Source organism: Silene latifolia, chromosome 4 (genome assembly GCF_048544455.1).
Source record: "Silene latifolia isolate original U9 population chromosome 4, ASM4854445v1, whole genome shotgun sequence".
Classification (NCBI taxonomy): Eukaryota; Viridiplantae; Streptophyta; class Magnoliopsida; order Caryophyllales; family Caryophyllaceae; genus Silene; species Silene latifolia.
The window spans coordinates 93,503,016-93,521,608 of record NC_133529.1 but is presented as its reverse complement, the minus strand read 5'-3'; the positions used below and the strand labels follow the sequence as shown (position 1 = coordinate 93,521,608).

The 18,593-nt window shown below is 40.8% G+C and overlaps 2 protein-coding genes across 2 annotated transcripts; both read left to right on the top strand.

Moving 5' to 3' along the window:
* The first annotated feature begins 11,167 nt into the window (after positions 1–11,167).
* LOC141651793 (uncharacterized) lies at positions 11,168–11,980 on the top strand. Its single transcript, XM_074459490.1, has one exon. The coding sequence runs from the start codon at positions 11,168–11,170 to the stop codon at positions 11,978–11,980; it is 813 nt and encodes a 270-aa protein (XP_074315591.1).
* A 709-nt stretch (positions 11,981–12,689) lies between these two features.
* On the top strand, positions 12,690–13,055 carry LOC141651792 (uncharacterized). The gene has a single exon (XM_074459489.1). The coding sequence runs from the start codon at positions 12,690–12,692 to the stop codon at positions 13,053–13,055; it is 366 nt and encodes a 121-aa protein (XP_074315590.1).
* The last annotated feature ends 5,538 nt before the right edge of the window (positions 13,056–18,593 follow it).

Genomic DNA, 18,593 nt, shown 5'->3' with positions numbered 1-18,593 from the left:
GCCACAACGCTCTAGTCCAAGAGTATTCACTGACATAGGGAGTACCTACACATATGCTTTAGAGAGGCTCATGGCCCAAGGGATGCTGAACCCCATTGGCCCAACTCCTGAACCACCGTTGGAACAATAAAATAAATAGTACAAACCTGATGCATATTATGCATACCATCAAGGGAACGGACATGACACAGAGAACTGTTTCCGTCTCAAATATGATATATAAGATATGATCGAGAGTGGAACACTCCCAATCCCGACGGTCAAGCCCAACAACGTGACTAATCCATTCGGCGATCACACGAATGCTGTATTTGTCGAAAACAATATTGATATGACCCATCTGATCCGACCCGTACGTCGTCTAAATGGTTTCTTTGTAGGGAAAGAATTCATCGATTATTCAAAGTACCTCCCATGCCCGAAGAACGAAGTTCGATTTGGGGATTTCACCATCGATTGCACACCATAAATTCTCCGAAGCGGGAATGAAATCCATGGAATTTGGGAAGATATTGGAGATGATATCTACCTTACCATAAGGGAAGTTACCCCCACAAACCCAAGATGAAATCTTGAGGCCGAGGAAGGATGTCCTTAAATTCACCTCTGTTACCAGGAATGTTCCAGATAAGGGATTTTCCAAAGAACCTATCGCAGTCAAGGCACTTAGTGAAGGGTCGACCTCAGAGGCCTCCCTCATTAAGGAGTCCCAAAAGACTAAGGAAAATAACTCCGCTTGGGAACAAGCTCTGAAGATGGAAGATGACAGGATTAATGAGCTAATAAAAGAAAAGATGTCACAACCTTGGTTTCTGAAATTGCAGCAAGAGGCAAAGGAAAGTAGAAAAAAGTTGGCTTCAGACTATCTAGCATTCATCAAGTACCCTCCCAAATACATAGTCCTCCACAACACGGAGGAGAACACGACCACATACAAGGTAGGGTCCTCAGAAGACCTAATGGTAGGGTACATACTGCCACATTGTGGTTGGGATGCCACAGAAATAAGCAAAGTGACCAAGGCTTGGCATCAATGGTGGTTTAGATCAGCAAGGAGAATTTCCTACTTAGAAGAGAGGACAAGGGTGGGTATGGATTACTACTGCATCACAGAACAGAAGTTCTATTGTCCTTAGAAGTGAAGTATGCAAACTGGATGACGGTTCCCAGTCTGAGTCTGAGTCTAAGTCCGAGTCTGATAAGAGTCCTAAGTTTGAGTCTAAGGAGTCGGGTGTTAAAGCCACCCCCTCCCAAGTATTTCCTTCCAATGCACCCCTTTCCAATTCCGGTATCCCGAGCCTGTCCAGAATACCTCTGTTGTCTCGCCACTGACCTCTGATCAGTTGGCCCAGATGTTAGCGCATTTCGCACAATTTCAAATTAATAATAATAAGATGAACCAGTTTGCTTATGACTTGTTTTATTTACATTGCAATTTAATTTTTGAAAATAACTGTTTTAGTAATGACTTTAAGAATGAGGCCGAAGGCGAACAGGTTGAAGAAGATGAAGAGAAGGTGGAACCACCTCCACAAATGGTTAAAGAGTTAGAAGAATATGACCAAAAAAACTTGGTGACCGAAGATACCGAAACCATAAATATGGGAACTGTAGGGTTATATCCGTATAATACCCTTTAAATTTAGGACTATAACGTAAATTTAACATGCGAATATCGTCATAAAACATAAATACAATAGAGAAACGATAAAGATAAAAATCAACCTCGGGTCCTTTGATGCACGGCGTAAAGAACAAAAATCAAACGAGATTCCCTCCTAATTGTTGCACCCAAGATTTGTCCGAGAAATGCCCTTGTGCTAGAACGTGTTCTCCGATTGCTTTGCAATATTGGGAGAACTTGATGTGAGTTTTTCTTGAGATGTGAGATCTCGGTTTCAGAGAGAAAATTAATCTCTAAAACCCTAATTCTCTTCACTAATGATGATTAGGTCAGAAGGGAGGAGAAGCTCTCCCTTTTGTTCTCCTAATCTCGGCCAAACCGAGTCCATGGGGAGGAAATGGGCTTTTCCATTTCCTCTTCATTTTAACTCGTAGTCCGTACCCAAATGACTAAATGTATATGACGCGGTTTTTATAAATCGTCATCGGTTATCGGCTATTAAAACATCAACTAATAACACGGATTAGTTGAAGTATTAATACATGTCCGACAAAGACGATATTGTATAATCACATTCAATGTACATTAATCAAATATAAATCGTTTATATTTAATTTTACGAATTAACTGGTTAATTCGCCTTAGCCCATATTACTTAATCCGTATTAAATATAATATCTCAACATCATATTTTGACTAATTACTAGTCAAATAACTCGGACTAACTGGTTAGTCAAATTTGGCATCTACATGACTGTATTTTCATACCGTCACATCTCTCAAACGTATCCTATAGGTGTGACTTTTAGGGACCAGTTGATCACCGCCATCTGTATGACAATAACGTCAAACTTATCTAGCAAGCCAACCGTTATTGATAAACGTGGATCAACTGATAATAATACCAAAAGTATGCCCTTTGATCCTTTTAGAGATTTATAAGTCCTTGCACTAACTGTTAAGGACACCAACCCCAACAAGCTCCCACTTGTCCGTACAAGTGTATGTGCAATGACGTTATCCGCACTAGCTGGAGGACACAAGCTCCAACAAACTCCCACTTGTCCGAACAAGTGTATGTGCGATAACCGATTCTCATATTCATTTAAAATTTCTCCCACTCAATGTAAAACAATTTGCAGATCCGGATCCACAAAGGTCGTATTTTACAATCGATCTGTATCTAGAGTGGTTTCCCCGACTAGAGAGTAACTTAACTGATAAAACGAATCCGTATCCGAGCATGGCCATGCATTTCGATTCTGACTCCTCGAGTGGCCCTGAGAAATATCGAGTACCTGATAAAGGCTGAATATTTCCTTCAACTCAACTCCTTCCGATCTAAGCACAGCATGAAATGACCCAGAAAAAATCTACTTGGCCCCCTGTTACGGATGACCGTGAGAAAGAAACCAAAGTCACCCAAAATCTGCCTTAGTCTCAAGAGACAGTCGATAGTCAAAAGAATCGACTCTTAGGATCACCATGGAAGTCCTATCCACGACCGGGCAACGAATGTTATAAAACATTTAGGACTCCACGCCGATGTCACAATTGTGTCCTACGAAATATCCGTATAAATCGCCTCTGTGATTGGTCAGTCAACTGGTTGACTTATGGCTCGTTGAACCCACCATCAACCAACGTCACAAAATAATTGCCAGAGTTATCAGCTCCTGTGGGCAATTAAGGACCGAAAAAATATAATGTTCGTTCAGTTCACTTTGTGGTGTTCAAAATTTGTCGTACAAATCCACATGAAAAAGAACAAAATATATATAAAATATCAAAACGATGATGTTGTATAGAGTACAAAAGCAAATGAATCTAATCCATGAAAGAGTACTACAACTTAGGAACACGTTTAATTCCCATGGAATTAACGTGCCCTTCATGCTTATCTTGTCGTAATGCTTTAGTGAGAGGATCTGCTATGTTATCATCTGTAGCAATCTTTTCTATCACTACTTCCTTTTGCTCCACGTAATCTCGGATTAGATGAGCTTTCCGTTGTACATGTCTAGACTTGTTGCTAGACTTTGGCTCCTTAGCTTGGAAGATGGCACCACTATTATCGCAATAGATGGTGATCGGGTCATTCGAACTAGGCACTACAGATAGCCCATGTAAGAATTGACGCATCCATATCGCTTCCTTTGTAGCTTCAGACGCGGCATAGTACTCGGACTCAGTCGTAGAATCTGTTGTAACAGTTTGTTTCGAACTCTTCCAAATGATCGACTGCAGCGCCATTAAGAGTAAAAACGAATCCAGATTGAGATTTCGAGTCATCTCGATCCGTTTGGAAGATAGCATCTCACAGAACCGGTTGCGCATAGCTTTTGAGAGCCTCCATAAGTCAATGCCCAATCTTTAGTCCTCCGTAGGTACTTAAGAATGTTCTTGACAACCAGCCAATGTGATTCACCTGGATGCTGTTGGAATCGACTTGTCATACTCAATGCATATGCCACGTCCGGACGTGTGCATATCATGGCATACATGATTGATCCTATAGCCGAAGCATAAGGAATCCGTGTCATGCGCTCTTTCTCTTCCGTGTCTCGGTGCCCGAGACTTGCTCAAATGCACCCCTGGAGCCATAGGAAGGAACCCCTTCTTGGAGTTAGTCATGCTGAATCTCTCTAGGACTTTGTCTATGTAAGACTCCTGACTGAGAGATAACATCCGTCGTGATCTATCTCGATAGATACGGATGCCTAGAATTCTTTGTGCCTCTCCCAGATCTTTCATCTGGAAATGGTTTTTCAACCATACTTTCACCGAAGTTAAGAGAGGTATGTCATTCCCAATCAGGAGTATGTCGTCAACATACAATATTAGGAAGACAATCTTGCTCCCACTCGAATTGATATATAGACATGGTTCCTCGACCGATCGAGTGAATCCATTTTCTTTTATCACTTGGTCGAAGCGATGATTCCAACTCCTTGATGCTTGCTTAAGTCCATAAATGGAACGCTTAAGTTTGCATACTTTCTTAGGATGTACTGGATCGATGAAACCTTCGGGTTGTACCATGTACAACTCTTCCTCTAAAAAGCCGTTTAAGAAGGCGGTTTTCACGTCCATTTGCCAAATTTCATAGTCATGAAAAGCGGCAATCGCTAAGATAATCCGAATGGAACGCAGCATGACTACGGGTGCAAAAATCTCATCGTAGTGCAAACCTGGCACTTGGGTGAAACCTTTAGCAACTAGTCGTGCTTTATAGATATCTTGTTGACCTTCCACGAAATGCTTTATCTTGTAAAGCCATTTGCATTGAAGGGGACGAACCTTAGCCGGTAAGTCAACAAGATCCCATACGTTGTTCTCATACATGGAGTCCATCTCGGATTGCATGGCCTCAAGCCATAGCTTTGAGTCAGAACTAGTCATGGCACCTTTATAGGTTGCGGGTTCACTACTCGTTAAGAGTAGAATGTCATCTATGTCATGTTCCTCGACCAGACCAATGTATCTGTCCGGAGGAATAGAGACTCTTCCCGACCTCCTAGGTTCCTCAGGAATATTCACCGCAGCCGGGATTGAAGGAACAGGTTCCTCCAATGGTTGCTCGGTGTTTGGTTCTGGAATCTCCGACAGGTCGAAGGTTCTATCACTCTTTGCATTCTCGAGAAATTCCTTCTCTAAGAATGTCGCACTAGCCGCAACAAAAACGCGTTGTTCGGTTGGCGAATAGAAGTAATGACCAAGTGTTCCTTTAGGATAACCTATAAAGTATGTCTTGACCGATCGCGGGCCGAGCTTATCCTCGTGTCTCCACTTGACATAAGCCTCGCAGCCCCAAACCCGTATAAAGGACAAGTTAGGGACCGTTCCCTTCCATAGTTCATATGGAGTCTTGTCAACGACTTTAGACGGACTTCGGTTAAGTATTAGAGCAGTGACGAAGAGCATAACCCCATAATGAATCGGGTAAAACCGTGTGACTCATCATGGATCGAACCATATCAAGTAGTGTTCGATTTCTCCGTTCGGACACACCATTCAATTGAGGTGTTCCAGTGGAGTTAATCGTAGGGCAATCCCACAGTCCTTTAGGTGTTGATCAAATTCGTGAGAAAGATACTCGCCACCACGATCCGAACGCAGTGTTTTAATCTTTCTACCCAATAGGTTCTCACCCTATTCGGTATTCCTTGAATTTCTCAAAGGATTCACTTTTGTGCTTTATTAAGTAGACATAGCCATATCTACTTAAATCGTCCGTGAAAGTGATGAAATACCTATAGCCTTCTCGTGCGGTGATTGACATAGGACCACATACATCCGTGTGTATGAGCCCTAATAGGTCGGCGCGCGCATTCCAACACCTTTGAAGGAAATCCGAGTCATCTTACCGATGAGACATGATTCACACGTGCCAAATGATTGAAAATCAAAGACCGAGATAGCTCCATGTTTGATGAGCTGTTTTACGCGTTTCTCATTAATGTGTCCCATACGGCAGTGCCATAGATATGTTTGATCTTTGTCACCAACCTTTAACTTTTTATTCATTACGTGTAATATTTCCGTGGTCGATCTAAAACATAAATTCCGTTCATGGAGACTCGCCTTGCAGAAATCATATCGTGTAATGAGAAAATGCAAGTATTATTTTCTATTACAAATGAAAAACCAAGTTTATCAAGTGCGAAAACCGAAATAATGTTTTTCGAAAGACTAGGTACATAATAGCAAACCATATAATGACAACTCAAATCCGCTAGGAAGTGGATCACATATGTCCCCTTTGAGATGGCAAACACTCTTGCTCCATTCCCAACACGCAGTCCACCTCACCCTTTACGAGGGGTTCGATGTTTCGGAGCCCCCGCACATGATTACACAGATGAGAACCACAACCAGGATCAAGTACCCAAGTTCCGTAACTTGCGTGGTTAATCTCAATCATATGAATAAAAGTAGAAGAAGAAGAAGACATACCAACAGGTTTAACACGACCCGCCTTTAAGTCCTCATGATAAACAGGACATGTACGCCTCCAATGCCCAGTCTTGTGGCTGTGATGGCATTCCATGTTTTCATTCTTGCTCTTTGTCGTGCCTGATGAGGTGCTCGACTCACCAAGCCCACTCTTACCTGAACCCGACTTCTTGAACTTCGCCTTACCTCTTTGCTAGGTTTGTCCGAGCTTTGCCCTTACCCTTCCCTTTGTTTGACACAACGAGAACATCCTGTTTCATGCTCCCACCGAACTTCATGTCCTTCTCGGTCTGCATACGAGGAGGAGTGCGGTTCATGCGGAGTTTTCTTCAAATCATTCATATAGTAATTCGCTCTAAATTGCGAATAACCATCGTGGAGTGAGTGAAGAATACGGTCGATAACAATATTCTCGCTGATGTTACGATTAAAGGTCTCCGGTTTCTCGACATTCTCAATCATGCTTTGAGAATGTGTGGGCTAACCGTTAGCCCTTTTTCGAGTCTCGCATCAAAGAAGCGAGTGGTATGCTCATAGGTCACGATTCTCGGTGCTTTCGAGAATTCCTTAGTGAGCGTGGTGAAAATCTTGTTTGCACCATGGGCTATGAAGCGTTTCTGCAAATTGGGTTCCATTGCAAAAATGAGTACGTTTTTAATCGCACCCGCTTCCATACGTAAATCATTAAACTTGGTGATTTCAAGACTCTAGCCGTGGGACCTGGGTTTGCCGGATGGGCTCTAATAGATATTTGAGCTTCCGTCGCCAGCGGCAGATTCCGTAATGCCGCCTCCCGATCCGCGAAGTTTGATCCATCATTCTTCAGCCGAGTAGACTGATTCATCTGATTCATGAAGATCCGAAGCCAGGACTCACGGTCCAATGTGGCACTTGGCATTGGGTTATCAGTAGAACCAGCCATTTGTTATATGCAGTTAAAAAAAAAAACGTGATCTACACTGAAAAAGAAAGAAAAACAAAACGAAATAAGCAACTCATCGAGGTGATTTAAGTCTATTTAAAATTCATTTTAACATGTAGACTCAAAGCACTTGCATAATTGATCTCCCTCAAGAATGATACAAGTGATTCCAAGACTCAATTTCTGTAAATTGATAAGCCAACTGTTTAGCTAATTCTTCCGGAAGAACTCTTGGTCGATAGATTTCCGTAAATCCTATCTATGGTCCACCACAGTCACAGGATCGTACGAGTGACCATAGTGTTGAGATAAAATAGGTCAATCGGTTCCAACTTACCCGACGTAGAAGGGGTCATATTATGCCTACCGACGAAGAAGGGACTCATTGGAGTTTGACCTATAAAGACCGTTCTCAATTTTTGATTATACGAGGAAGATCCCATCAACTAAATTATAATTCATATTAAGTGAACGAATAACTAGCGTCTGCGTGAATGAATTAATTTGGGTGATGGCTTAAAAATCGTGTGACATGAGAATGTCAATGAAAACTAACTCGTGACCTCTATATGTGTCAGTTTTCATGCAATAATTAGGTGGTTTGGTTTTTAGGCGGAATATGATGCATACTATCGTTACGATAAAATAAATAAGAGAATGCAATACGTAAATAAAAATTCCTAGTGTGGCCTATCCTAGTAAAACAAAACATAAAACAACTTTGGAATCCACCGTTGGACCCGAGAAGCTTGTCTTGATGTTCCATCTTGATCCAAGTAGCGGGAGTGAGCATCCGGTCTCCATCTTTGGTCTTCTCAAAAATTACAATTTAAAATTACAAATATAAACCTATTTACATTCTAATTAAAAACTGTAATTAAAAGAAATAAAGTGGAGATACGAGATCTCAAAATACAACCAAGACCGTGTTCCAACATTACGGTAACACGTTCTACTAAGGCCACACTAAGTTACAACCGTTTGCAAAAATAAATAAATACGTAATAAAAGGCATTCAAGGCATTCAACAAAACGATAATTAAATGCATCAACTAAAAAAAACAAATTCATTCGTGACAAAATTCTGTAATTATGTTAAATTTATCCAAACCACCTTTTAATGATTAAAATTCATGTGATAAAACTGCTTCTATCAATTTAATTTTAATCTCATAGAGTCCGTTACTTTAAATACGCTTTAAAATAACTTAATGGTACGTGTGTGAACCGTTTCACAATCATAGCGAGTGTACAATATCCGTATAAAGTACATATTGAAGCCAAAAGAAAATTTAAAGCAAAAAGAATAAATTTTCAAAGCTGTCAAAACAGAAATCCTTCGATCCAGGGACATAAGTGCTCGATCGAGGGACAAAAGGGCTCGATCGACTGAACTGCAAGTCGATCGAGAGGGTTGCCAAACTGAAAGTGCTCGATCGACTAAACTGGTGGTCGATCGAGTACCTTTATCAGCAAATCTACTCGATCGAGTACGAGGACAACTCGATCGAGCAGTAGGGTTTAGAAAGGGGTCGATCAAGTACAACAGGGACTCGATCGATCAAAAACAAGACAGAGATAGCACTCGATCGAGTAAAAATACGCTCGATCGAATGCAAACATGGCTGAAACTTCAAAACCCTCGTGAAAACAGTTTGTCGTGACAAAATCAATTGCAATTTTGATCAAAAACTCATCAAAACAATTTAACAATTGACAAAACTTGACATGTTGCTATAATCTCCGTATAAAATAACAACATGTAAAAGAACAAATCGAAAAACAACCCAAGACAAACAAAAAAACAGCACGGGTTTTAACAAAAACGCAACATCCATGTATACAAGGCACGGATTTCGAGACAAACAAAACCGTTTCAAAATCGTTTTATGAAAAACACATAGAAAAATTTACGTGGCCTCGCTCTGATACCACTTGTAGGGTTATATCCGTATAATACCCTTTAAATTTAGGACTATAACGTAAATTTAACATGCGAATATCGTCATAAAACATAAATACAATAGAGAAACGATAAAGATAAAAATCAACCTCGGGTCCTTTGATGCACGGCGTAAAGAACAGAAATCAAACGAGATTCCCTCCTAATTGTTGCACCCAAGATTTGTCCGAGAAATGCCCTTGTGCTAGAACGTGTTCTCCGATTGCTTTGCAATATTGGGAGAACTTGATGTGAGTTTTTCTTGAGATGTGAGATCTCGGTTTCAGAGAGAAAATTAATCTCTAAAACCCTAATTCTCTTCACTAATGATGATTAGGTCAGAAGGGAGGAGAAGCTCTCCCTTTTGTTCTCCTAATCTCGGCCAAACCGAGTCCATGGGGAGGAAATGGGCTTTTCCATTTCCTCTTCATTTTAACTCGTAGTCCGTACCCAAATGACTAAATGTATATGACGCGGTTTTTATAAATCGTCATCGGTTATCGGCTATTAAAACATCAACTAATAACACGGATTAGTTGAAGTATTAATACATGTCCGACAAAGACGATATTGTATAATCACATTCAATGTACATTAATCAAATATAAATCGTTTATATTTAATTTTATGAATTAACTGGTTAATTCGCCTTAGCCCATATTACTTAATCCGTATTAAATATAATATCTCAACATCATATTTTGACTAATTACTAGTCAAATAACTCAGACTAACTGGTTAGTCAAATTTGGCATCTACATGACTGTATTTTCATACCGTCACATCTCTCAAACGTATCCTATAGGTGTGACTTTTAGGGACCAGTTGATCACCGCCATCTGTATGACAATAACGTCAAACTTATCTAGCAAGCCAACCGTTATTGATAAACGTGGATCAACTGATAATAATACCAAAAGTATGCCCTTTGATCCTTTTAGAGATTTATAAGTCCTTGCACTAACTGTTAAGGACACCAACCCCAACAGGAACCACCTTAGAATTATAGGAGCTTAAGATAGGGACTACCTTAGATCCCACAGAAAGACAAGGGTTCATCGACTTGCCGTTTGAGTTTAAAGATGTTTTCGCATGGTCTTACAAAGATATGCTGGGAATTGATAGGGAAATTGCATAACACAGGATTCCTATCAAACCAGGGTTCAAACCAGAGTAGTAGAGGCTACACAGAATGCGTTCGGAATGGTGTTTAAAATTTAAGGAAGAAATTGATAAACAGCTCAAAGTCGGGTTCATCAAAGTATCGGAGTATTTGGATTAGGTTTCCAATGTAGTGCCAGTACCGAAAAAAAGATGGAAAAGCTCGCTTGTGCGTGGACTTTCGAGATCTGAACAAAGTTAGTCGGAAGGACGACTTTCCATTACCTCACATCGATATCTTGGTTGACAATACCGCGAATCATGCATTACTATCTTTCATGGATGGATATGCCGGTTACAATCAGATTAAGATGGCCGAGGAAGACATGAGTAAGACACTATTCACATCACAATCGGAAACCTATCGTTACACAGTAATGCCTTTCGGTTACATAAATGCCTGGGCGACATACCAGAGAACAGAAACGATCTTGCTACATGATATGATGTACAAAGAAGTTTATGTTTATGTCGACATAAACATACGTGTTTGGCCCTAGTCTGGGCAATGAAGAAATTAAGACATTACATGCTCAGCTACAGTGTGAGTGTCTACTAAAAAATGGATCTGATCAAGTACTTGTTTGAAAAACCAGTGCTATATGGAAGAATGTCGAGATGGACCCTCATGTTTTCAGAGTTTAACCTCAAATATATACCCTTGAAAGTGATCAAGGGAATAGGGGTTGCCGATTTCCTCGCCGACAATCCAATCGAAGAAACAGAAGTCATCGGCACTTGGTCATTTCCCGACGAAAACATGGTACACATCGAGAATGACATCTGGGATTTGTATTTCGACGGAGCATCGAACTATATGGGATGTGGAGTAGGTATACTCCTTATATCGCCAACAGGTGAACACGTGCTCGTGTCCATCAAACTGGATTTCAATGTCACAAACAACGCCGCTGAATACGAAGCATGTTTGCTCGTCTTACGCAGTGCTCTAGACTTAGGTGTGAAGAAGTTGCTAGTTCATGGAGATTCGTCCCTTGTAATCAATCAAGTGGGTGGGTCATGGAAAATTAAGAGCCAAAGTTTAGCCCCATATCAAACCAGAATCGAAGAATTGGAAAAATACTTCGAAGACATTCGATACGTTCACCTCCCGAGAGAGGAAAACCAATTTGCAAATGCATTGTCCAAGCCAGCTGCTTTGATCAACATTCCTGACCACGTAAACAGTATGCCAATATGTGTCGAACTAAAATCATCACCTGCCTATGTGAATGTAATCAATGATACCGAGGAAGGTGAAACTGAACCCTGGTACACAGCCATTTTGAAATTCAAGGAAACAAGAGAGTATCCTCCCGACCTTGACACGGGGTGGAAAACGCGCCCTACGAATGTTATTCGCCCAATTCATTAAGACTGATGACGGGCAATTGTATAAGAAGACGGCTCAAGGTATTTTATTTTGATGCACCGACAAATCAATAGCTGAAAAGGTTATGGAAGAAGTCCATGACGGTGAGTGTGGACCACACATGAATGCCCATATGTTGGCCCGTAATATCATAAGGCTTGGATATTATTGGACAACGATGGAAACAGATTGTTGCAAATAGGTCAGGCATTATCACAATTATCAGATATTCGCAAACGTACAACATGTGACACGTTCCATGTTATACACCATGACATCACCCTGGCCATTTTCAACCTGGGGAATCGACATCATTGGAAAATTACACCCATCAGGAACTGGAGGGCATTGTTTTATCGTTGTTGCAATTGACTACTTCACGAAGTGGGTAAAGGCTAAATCTTACAAAGTGCTGAAAGCAAAGTAGGTAGCACAGTTCATTCAGAATGACATCAATTGTCGGTACGGAGTACCACATGAATTCATCAGTGATCACAAAACTCATTTTCAAGCTGAGACCGAAGTTATACTTGAAAAGTATAAAATCAAACATCACAAGTTATCACCATACCGACCACAGATGAATGGCGCGGTAGAAGCTACCAACAAAACAGTTACAACCATTTTAAGGAAGATGTCTGACAACTATAGAGAATGGCCAGAAAAGCTACCCTTCGCATAATGGGGGTATAGAACTTCAATTAGAACAGCCATGGGAGCAACCCCGTACTACTTAGTATACGGAATGGAAGTGATTCAACCAGTTGAGCTGGAAATATCGTCCCAGAGGATTCTACTAGAAAGTCAGGTTCCTGAAGCGGATTGGGTTCAAGCAAGATATGATTTACTTGTCATGCACGATGAGCGACGTTTGAACACATTGTGCCATGTCCAACTCTACCAGAAAAGGATAGAGAGAGCTTTCAACAAAGAGGTGAAACCGAGGGGAATTAGTGAGGGAGATCTGGTTCTCAAATCAGTTAGAGCTTTGTTACCAATTGACCCGAGGGGTAAGTTCAAACCAAATTGGGCAAGCCCTTATTTGGTAAAGAAGATTTTGTCGGGAGGCGCTGTTTGATTGACAGATTTGGATGGGAATGACTTCACAAATCCTACGAATTTGGACCAGCTGAAGAAGTACTATCCTTGACAGCCTCATTCTCAAAAGTTATGAAATAATCTTTAAATTGCAAATGTTTCTAGAACAAGTTGTGAGTTGTTTACAATGCATGAAATGTTTTAAGTGCGAACTACGGACTCGGTTTGATTCTGTTGCAAAGCAGATACGTAGGCAACTCTTAGTTAAGAGTACAACCGAAACATGTAAAACAAAAAACGAATTTTTTGATGCAGAAACTGGGGATTTTTAATAAATAATAAGTTTTTTATTTATTCTAAATTGCGGGCGAAGCCCGTTATAATATTTTATTTCGGGTGAAGCCCGTCACAACAACTAAAAAGGAAAGCACACAAACAGTAATAGTAATAGTCGATAGTAATGTCAAAGACTATTCTTTGCTTCCCTCAGCCGGACCGCACGACCCATCACGACGAGACGATGTCTCACCCATCATCACTCGGGCTCTTTTTTTCGGAGGAATCATCTATTCTTCCCGAGGGCCCAGTTTGTCTTTCACATTAGGTCGAGGACCAAGTCTTTCTGCAAGTGTCAACCCACTTTCGTTTCTCGGACCTAACATCTTCCACACATCTGGAACCAAAGAGTCAGTCCTAGGAGTCGAGTCAGTCTTTGTTTCGGGCCTAGATGATGTCGGGGCCGTCCTGGTAAAAAATTCACGGTTTTTCTCCCCTCTATCATGGTATTTGTAATCAACAACGTCATCCTCTTAAAGTTTTCTCCGGGCCCTGAAAGAAGGTTCAACAGTCCACTGTAGAAAAGAGGGTGACGCCCAAGTAGAAGCAAATGGCTCAGAAATATGCCAGATAGTCCTCCGAGTCCACAACTCTAACCATGCATTGCACCTCGTGAGAGTCACTCCTTGAGCTTGGCCGCGAACAGGCTCAACAGCGGAAATCCGTTGCCGACGACCGACCTGTGGAAAAACACGGTCCGGATAGATATGGGTGGACCACCCAAAGCCCAAAAGAGTGAGATGTCTGGTTCTATCAGTTTCAGACAAACCAGTAACTGCAGTAAAGCGAAACCAGGGCAAAGCCCATCTAAAATGTAACCGAGCATTGGCAGAAAGTCGTTGTCGCCAGAAAGGCTCTCTGTTTCCTGTTGAAAATTGACGATGACGAGAAGTGAAACTTCCCACTTTATATGCACCCGGAACCCTTGGTGGATCAACCAACTCGAGTCTCTCACATAGCTAGATTTGTGAAAAAGGCCGAAAGCGAATCAGACTACAGGAAATGATGTCAAAACCCACTGAAAAGAAAGAAGGTGGGCAAAAAAAAAAGAAAAAAAAAAAGAAAAGAAAAAAGAAAAGAAATAAAGGAAAGAAATAAAGGAAAAAACGAAAAAAAAAGGAAAAAAAAGGAAAAAAAGAGAAAAAGAAAAAAGAGCAAAAAGACATACCTGTAGAAGACGGGTTGATCTAGTATAAGCAAGGTTCCGGTTAGCCTTTCGAGCATCTAACCCAACAATGATTTCAGCAAGGATGAGCCAAGCTGGACTCCTACGTTGTTTCATTTGTTCTACAATCCGAATGAATTTCGCTTTGCCGTAACAAGTTGGCACCTTAATATTTCCTTCAAAAGCATAAAGATGAAGCATGATCATTCCAAAAGCCCTATGACGGAATGCCACGGGAATCAATGGGTCGTCAGCACGACCAAATTTTTGAGCAATAGCGAGTAAGTTTACTCGTTCCCCATCAACACAGGCACATGCCTCATCCCGTGACAAGCCAAGGAAATCATAGTACTTGTTAGCCTATCCCCTCTGAAAGTCGGGAATAACGGGAGTTAGCTCAATCTTCCAACCTCCTAGAATGTCAATTTGTTCAGGAAAGGGATAAATCTCTCCTTCTGGGAAGGCAGAAACGTGATTGGTAGGATCCCATAATTTTAGGCATTCATCAAGAAAGACAGTTTCGGGCAAGACCTGCCGTAACGGGACTAGTTGTTTCAATCCCGTATCAACAAGTATTTGGGAATCCAATCCTTTGAAATCCGAAGCCCAAGATGACATGGTTTTTCGAAGAGAATTCATGCTTAGCAAAAGTTTTGTGAGGAAATGAAGAATAAGTTATGATTTGTCTACTATTATGATCTCCTTATATAGGAAGAGGCAAGGGAAGAATTCCAGAGCTTTTAGGAAAGCTCCTACTTGTTGCCCAAGCAACCGACCATGAGCCTCTGGGCGCGTGCCTCCACACCCGTCCCATCAACTTCTGTTGATTTTCGCACCAAAGTTCGTTGTCACATGCTTTACTTATGTTTCGCGGGCCAGAATGGCCAATCTACATTTTTTATCCTCAGCGAATCTATACTCAAATTAAAAACACCTATACACTTATAGGTTTTCTTATGTCTTACGGGTCGACCCCCCGAGTCGGAAGCTCGAAACATATTTGGTCATCATCTTCCTATGAAATTTCAAAATGAAATGATCCCGGGCAAAGCCCATCTTTAAAATGAAACTCCAGCTCCGGGCGAAGCCCATTTTCAAATCTATGCTCCAGGTAAAGCCCATTTACAAATGTATGCTCCGGGTGAAGCCCATTCTCAAATATATGTTCCGGGTGAAGCCCGTTTTTCAAATGTTTCCGGGTGAAGCCCATTTTCAAATACATGTTCCGGGTGAAGCCCATTTTCAAAATAAAGTAATAATTTCGGGCGACGTCCCTTTCCACGAGCAAACCGGGTTAGAAACCCAATGTTTTAGTTCCGCTTTGAGCCCCTCCATGTTTGAACTGTGATTTCCGAAAGTTCAGGATTCGCATTATGTTCTTTATGTTATGATATATGTCCAAGTTTAAGCAGGTACGTTTCAGTTAAGCACCTTAAAGAAAGAAACTTTAGACCCAATGCAACTGGGGGCTCTGTTCGCTCTCCGAGCTCCAGAGACTACCACAATGATGTACGGAGAAGTCTCCACCAAGTAAAAGTGATATGTGTCGGGTTGCTAAGACGATAATATTCCCTAGCGGAATGCAACTAGCGATATTACAGTAAATACTGCTCAAAGTTGGGCACTAGGAACTACAGCTCAAGCAAGCTATGATGATGAAAGTTGTTAACTCCAGTAGGTGACAGTATGGGAGAAGTATCTCCAAAGTATGACGGCAACCTTCTTTTGGAAAGCTCCGTTTCGGGTATAGTTATCGAAACGCATACCAACAGCATTCGGGTATAGCTAGCGGAACTTATACCGGCAGTATTCGGGTATAGTTAGCGGAACGCATGCCAGCAGCATTCTGGTATATTTAGCGGAACGCATACCAGCAACATTTGGGTATAGTTAGCAGAATGCATACTAGCGGTATTTTAATCAAGACAACAAAATGCCAAGACTAATGTTTGCCGAACTACGATGCGAATTTGATTCTGTCACATCGGATACGTAGGCGCCTAAGGATATGGCTCAATCTGCAATATATGTAAGTTTATGGGTCGACGACCAATGATGATGATTCAACACAACAGAAGTAAGAATCAACTTCCGGCAAAGTCTCAGGTATGAACACTTCGTATGGCTGGCGAGGTTACATACGCAAGTCTAATGGACTCTAAACAAGCCGCGGAATCCTCAGGTCGAGTGGGACCTGGGGTAATTTGACTTTCGCCTTGTCCAAGCCTTAGTTAAAGTGGGGGCTCTTTAGATACCCGTATCCGTCGATATTGGAATTTACAAAAATCCCGACAAAACACCCGATGATGATAGGACACATGTTTACTTACACCGCTCGTTAGCGGATTTCGTTTAGTGATGCGGGACAAGCGTTATTTTACGGTTTTATGATTTAAATGAGATTTAAATTACTTTGTAATAAATGAAATTTATTTCATCGGTTTTCATATTTTCAAGTTTATTTAAAATTTAAGCTTTTATAATTTATTTGAAAAATAAATTATTGTTCAAAGTTTTTATTTAAATTTATTTGAAATGAGATTGTGATAGTTTTTTCGTGTTTTTATTGCTTTATTTAATTTTAAAAATTAGATTTTTTTCAAGCGGTTTTAACTCGATTTTTGAGACGGTTTTAGCTCGTTTTTTTGACGGATTTTTGCACGAGTTTTGAGGTTTATTTTCACCCATCCCATTCTCCCATAGGTCCCAGGTTCGAACCCCACCAACACCCTCCTTTCCTTCCCTTTTTCCACCCCAAACCCGACACTCACAACTCCCTGCCCATGTTTTTGCCCGAGCCCAACCCAACCAAATACCACCCAAATACTAACCCTACCCAGCCAACCCAATACCCATCATCCAAACAATGACCCAAGCCACCGACCTGACCAATACCCACGTCCAAACCCAGCCAAACCCACACCCTGTTTTTGCGCGGATAAACAGGGCCTCCCCTGAGCCCTTTTCGAAGCCCCTATGCAACTCAACCAAAACCTACTCCTTCCCTATCTTTCCCTAGCTTACACCCCTAGTATGGAAGATATTTTCCACCCATAATCAGCTCATAGGATCTCCCACACCAACCGAAATAATCCTCCCAATCTATATCCTTTCCAAATTCGAAACCATATCTTTCCAATCTCCATATCTCAACCAAATTCTCGAATCCTTCCATAAACCAACTCCCTACCATCTAAAAAACCGAACCCTAGCATTCATTCCCCTTCATACATAATAAAACCCTCAAAAAACACAAAAAGGGAGACGATTTTGAGAGAGAAGAGCACCCGGTTTTGAGAGCTCGAAACCCTAAGCATATCACCATCAAATCACATGTAAAAAGAAACCATAAAATACTCTCATACCTAGAAACAAAGCATAAGGTTTATACAAGAGAATAGACGAACATTAGAGCATCGATTTGCTCTCTTATTCGTGTCTTCTCGCGTTTTAGACAGCATCTGTTCTCGTCCGTATTTGTTTGTTTTAAAACCATTAGATTTAGATTTAATCTTTGTTCTCGCATTTTAGTTTGAATCTTTGTTCTTCAAGGATCCCATAACATCTTTCAGATTTAGATTTGAGGAAGAAACGAAGTCACAATCTTCGTTTGAAAATCGTTGTACGAAGTACAACAAAATCGCGTTTTGCAAACTCGTGTGGACAGCACCTGTTTTTGTTCGTTTTTAATCAATTCAAATTGAGTTTTACTTCAGTTTTTTGATGATGTTTGAATCTTTGTTCGTCAAGAATTCCAGAACATCTTTCAGATTTAGAATTGAGCAAGAAACGAAGTCACAATCTTCGTTTGAAAATCGTTGTACGAAGTACAACAAAATCGCCTTTTGCAAACTCGTGTGGACAACACCTGTTTTTGTTCATTTTTAATAAATTAAAAGTACTTTTTACTTCTGTTTTTTGCTAAATCTTGAATCTTTGTTCTTTAAGAATTCCAGAACATCTTTCGGAATAAATATTGGTTAAGAAACGAAGTCACAATCGGCAGACAAAGATCATCGCACGAAGTGCATCTTTTTACAAGAAATTGTTTTCAAATCATTTTGTTTTACAATCGTC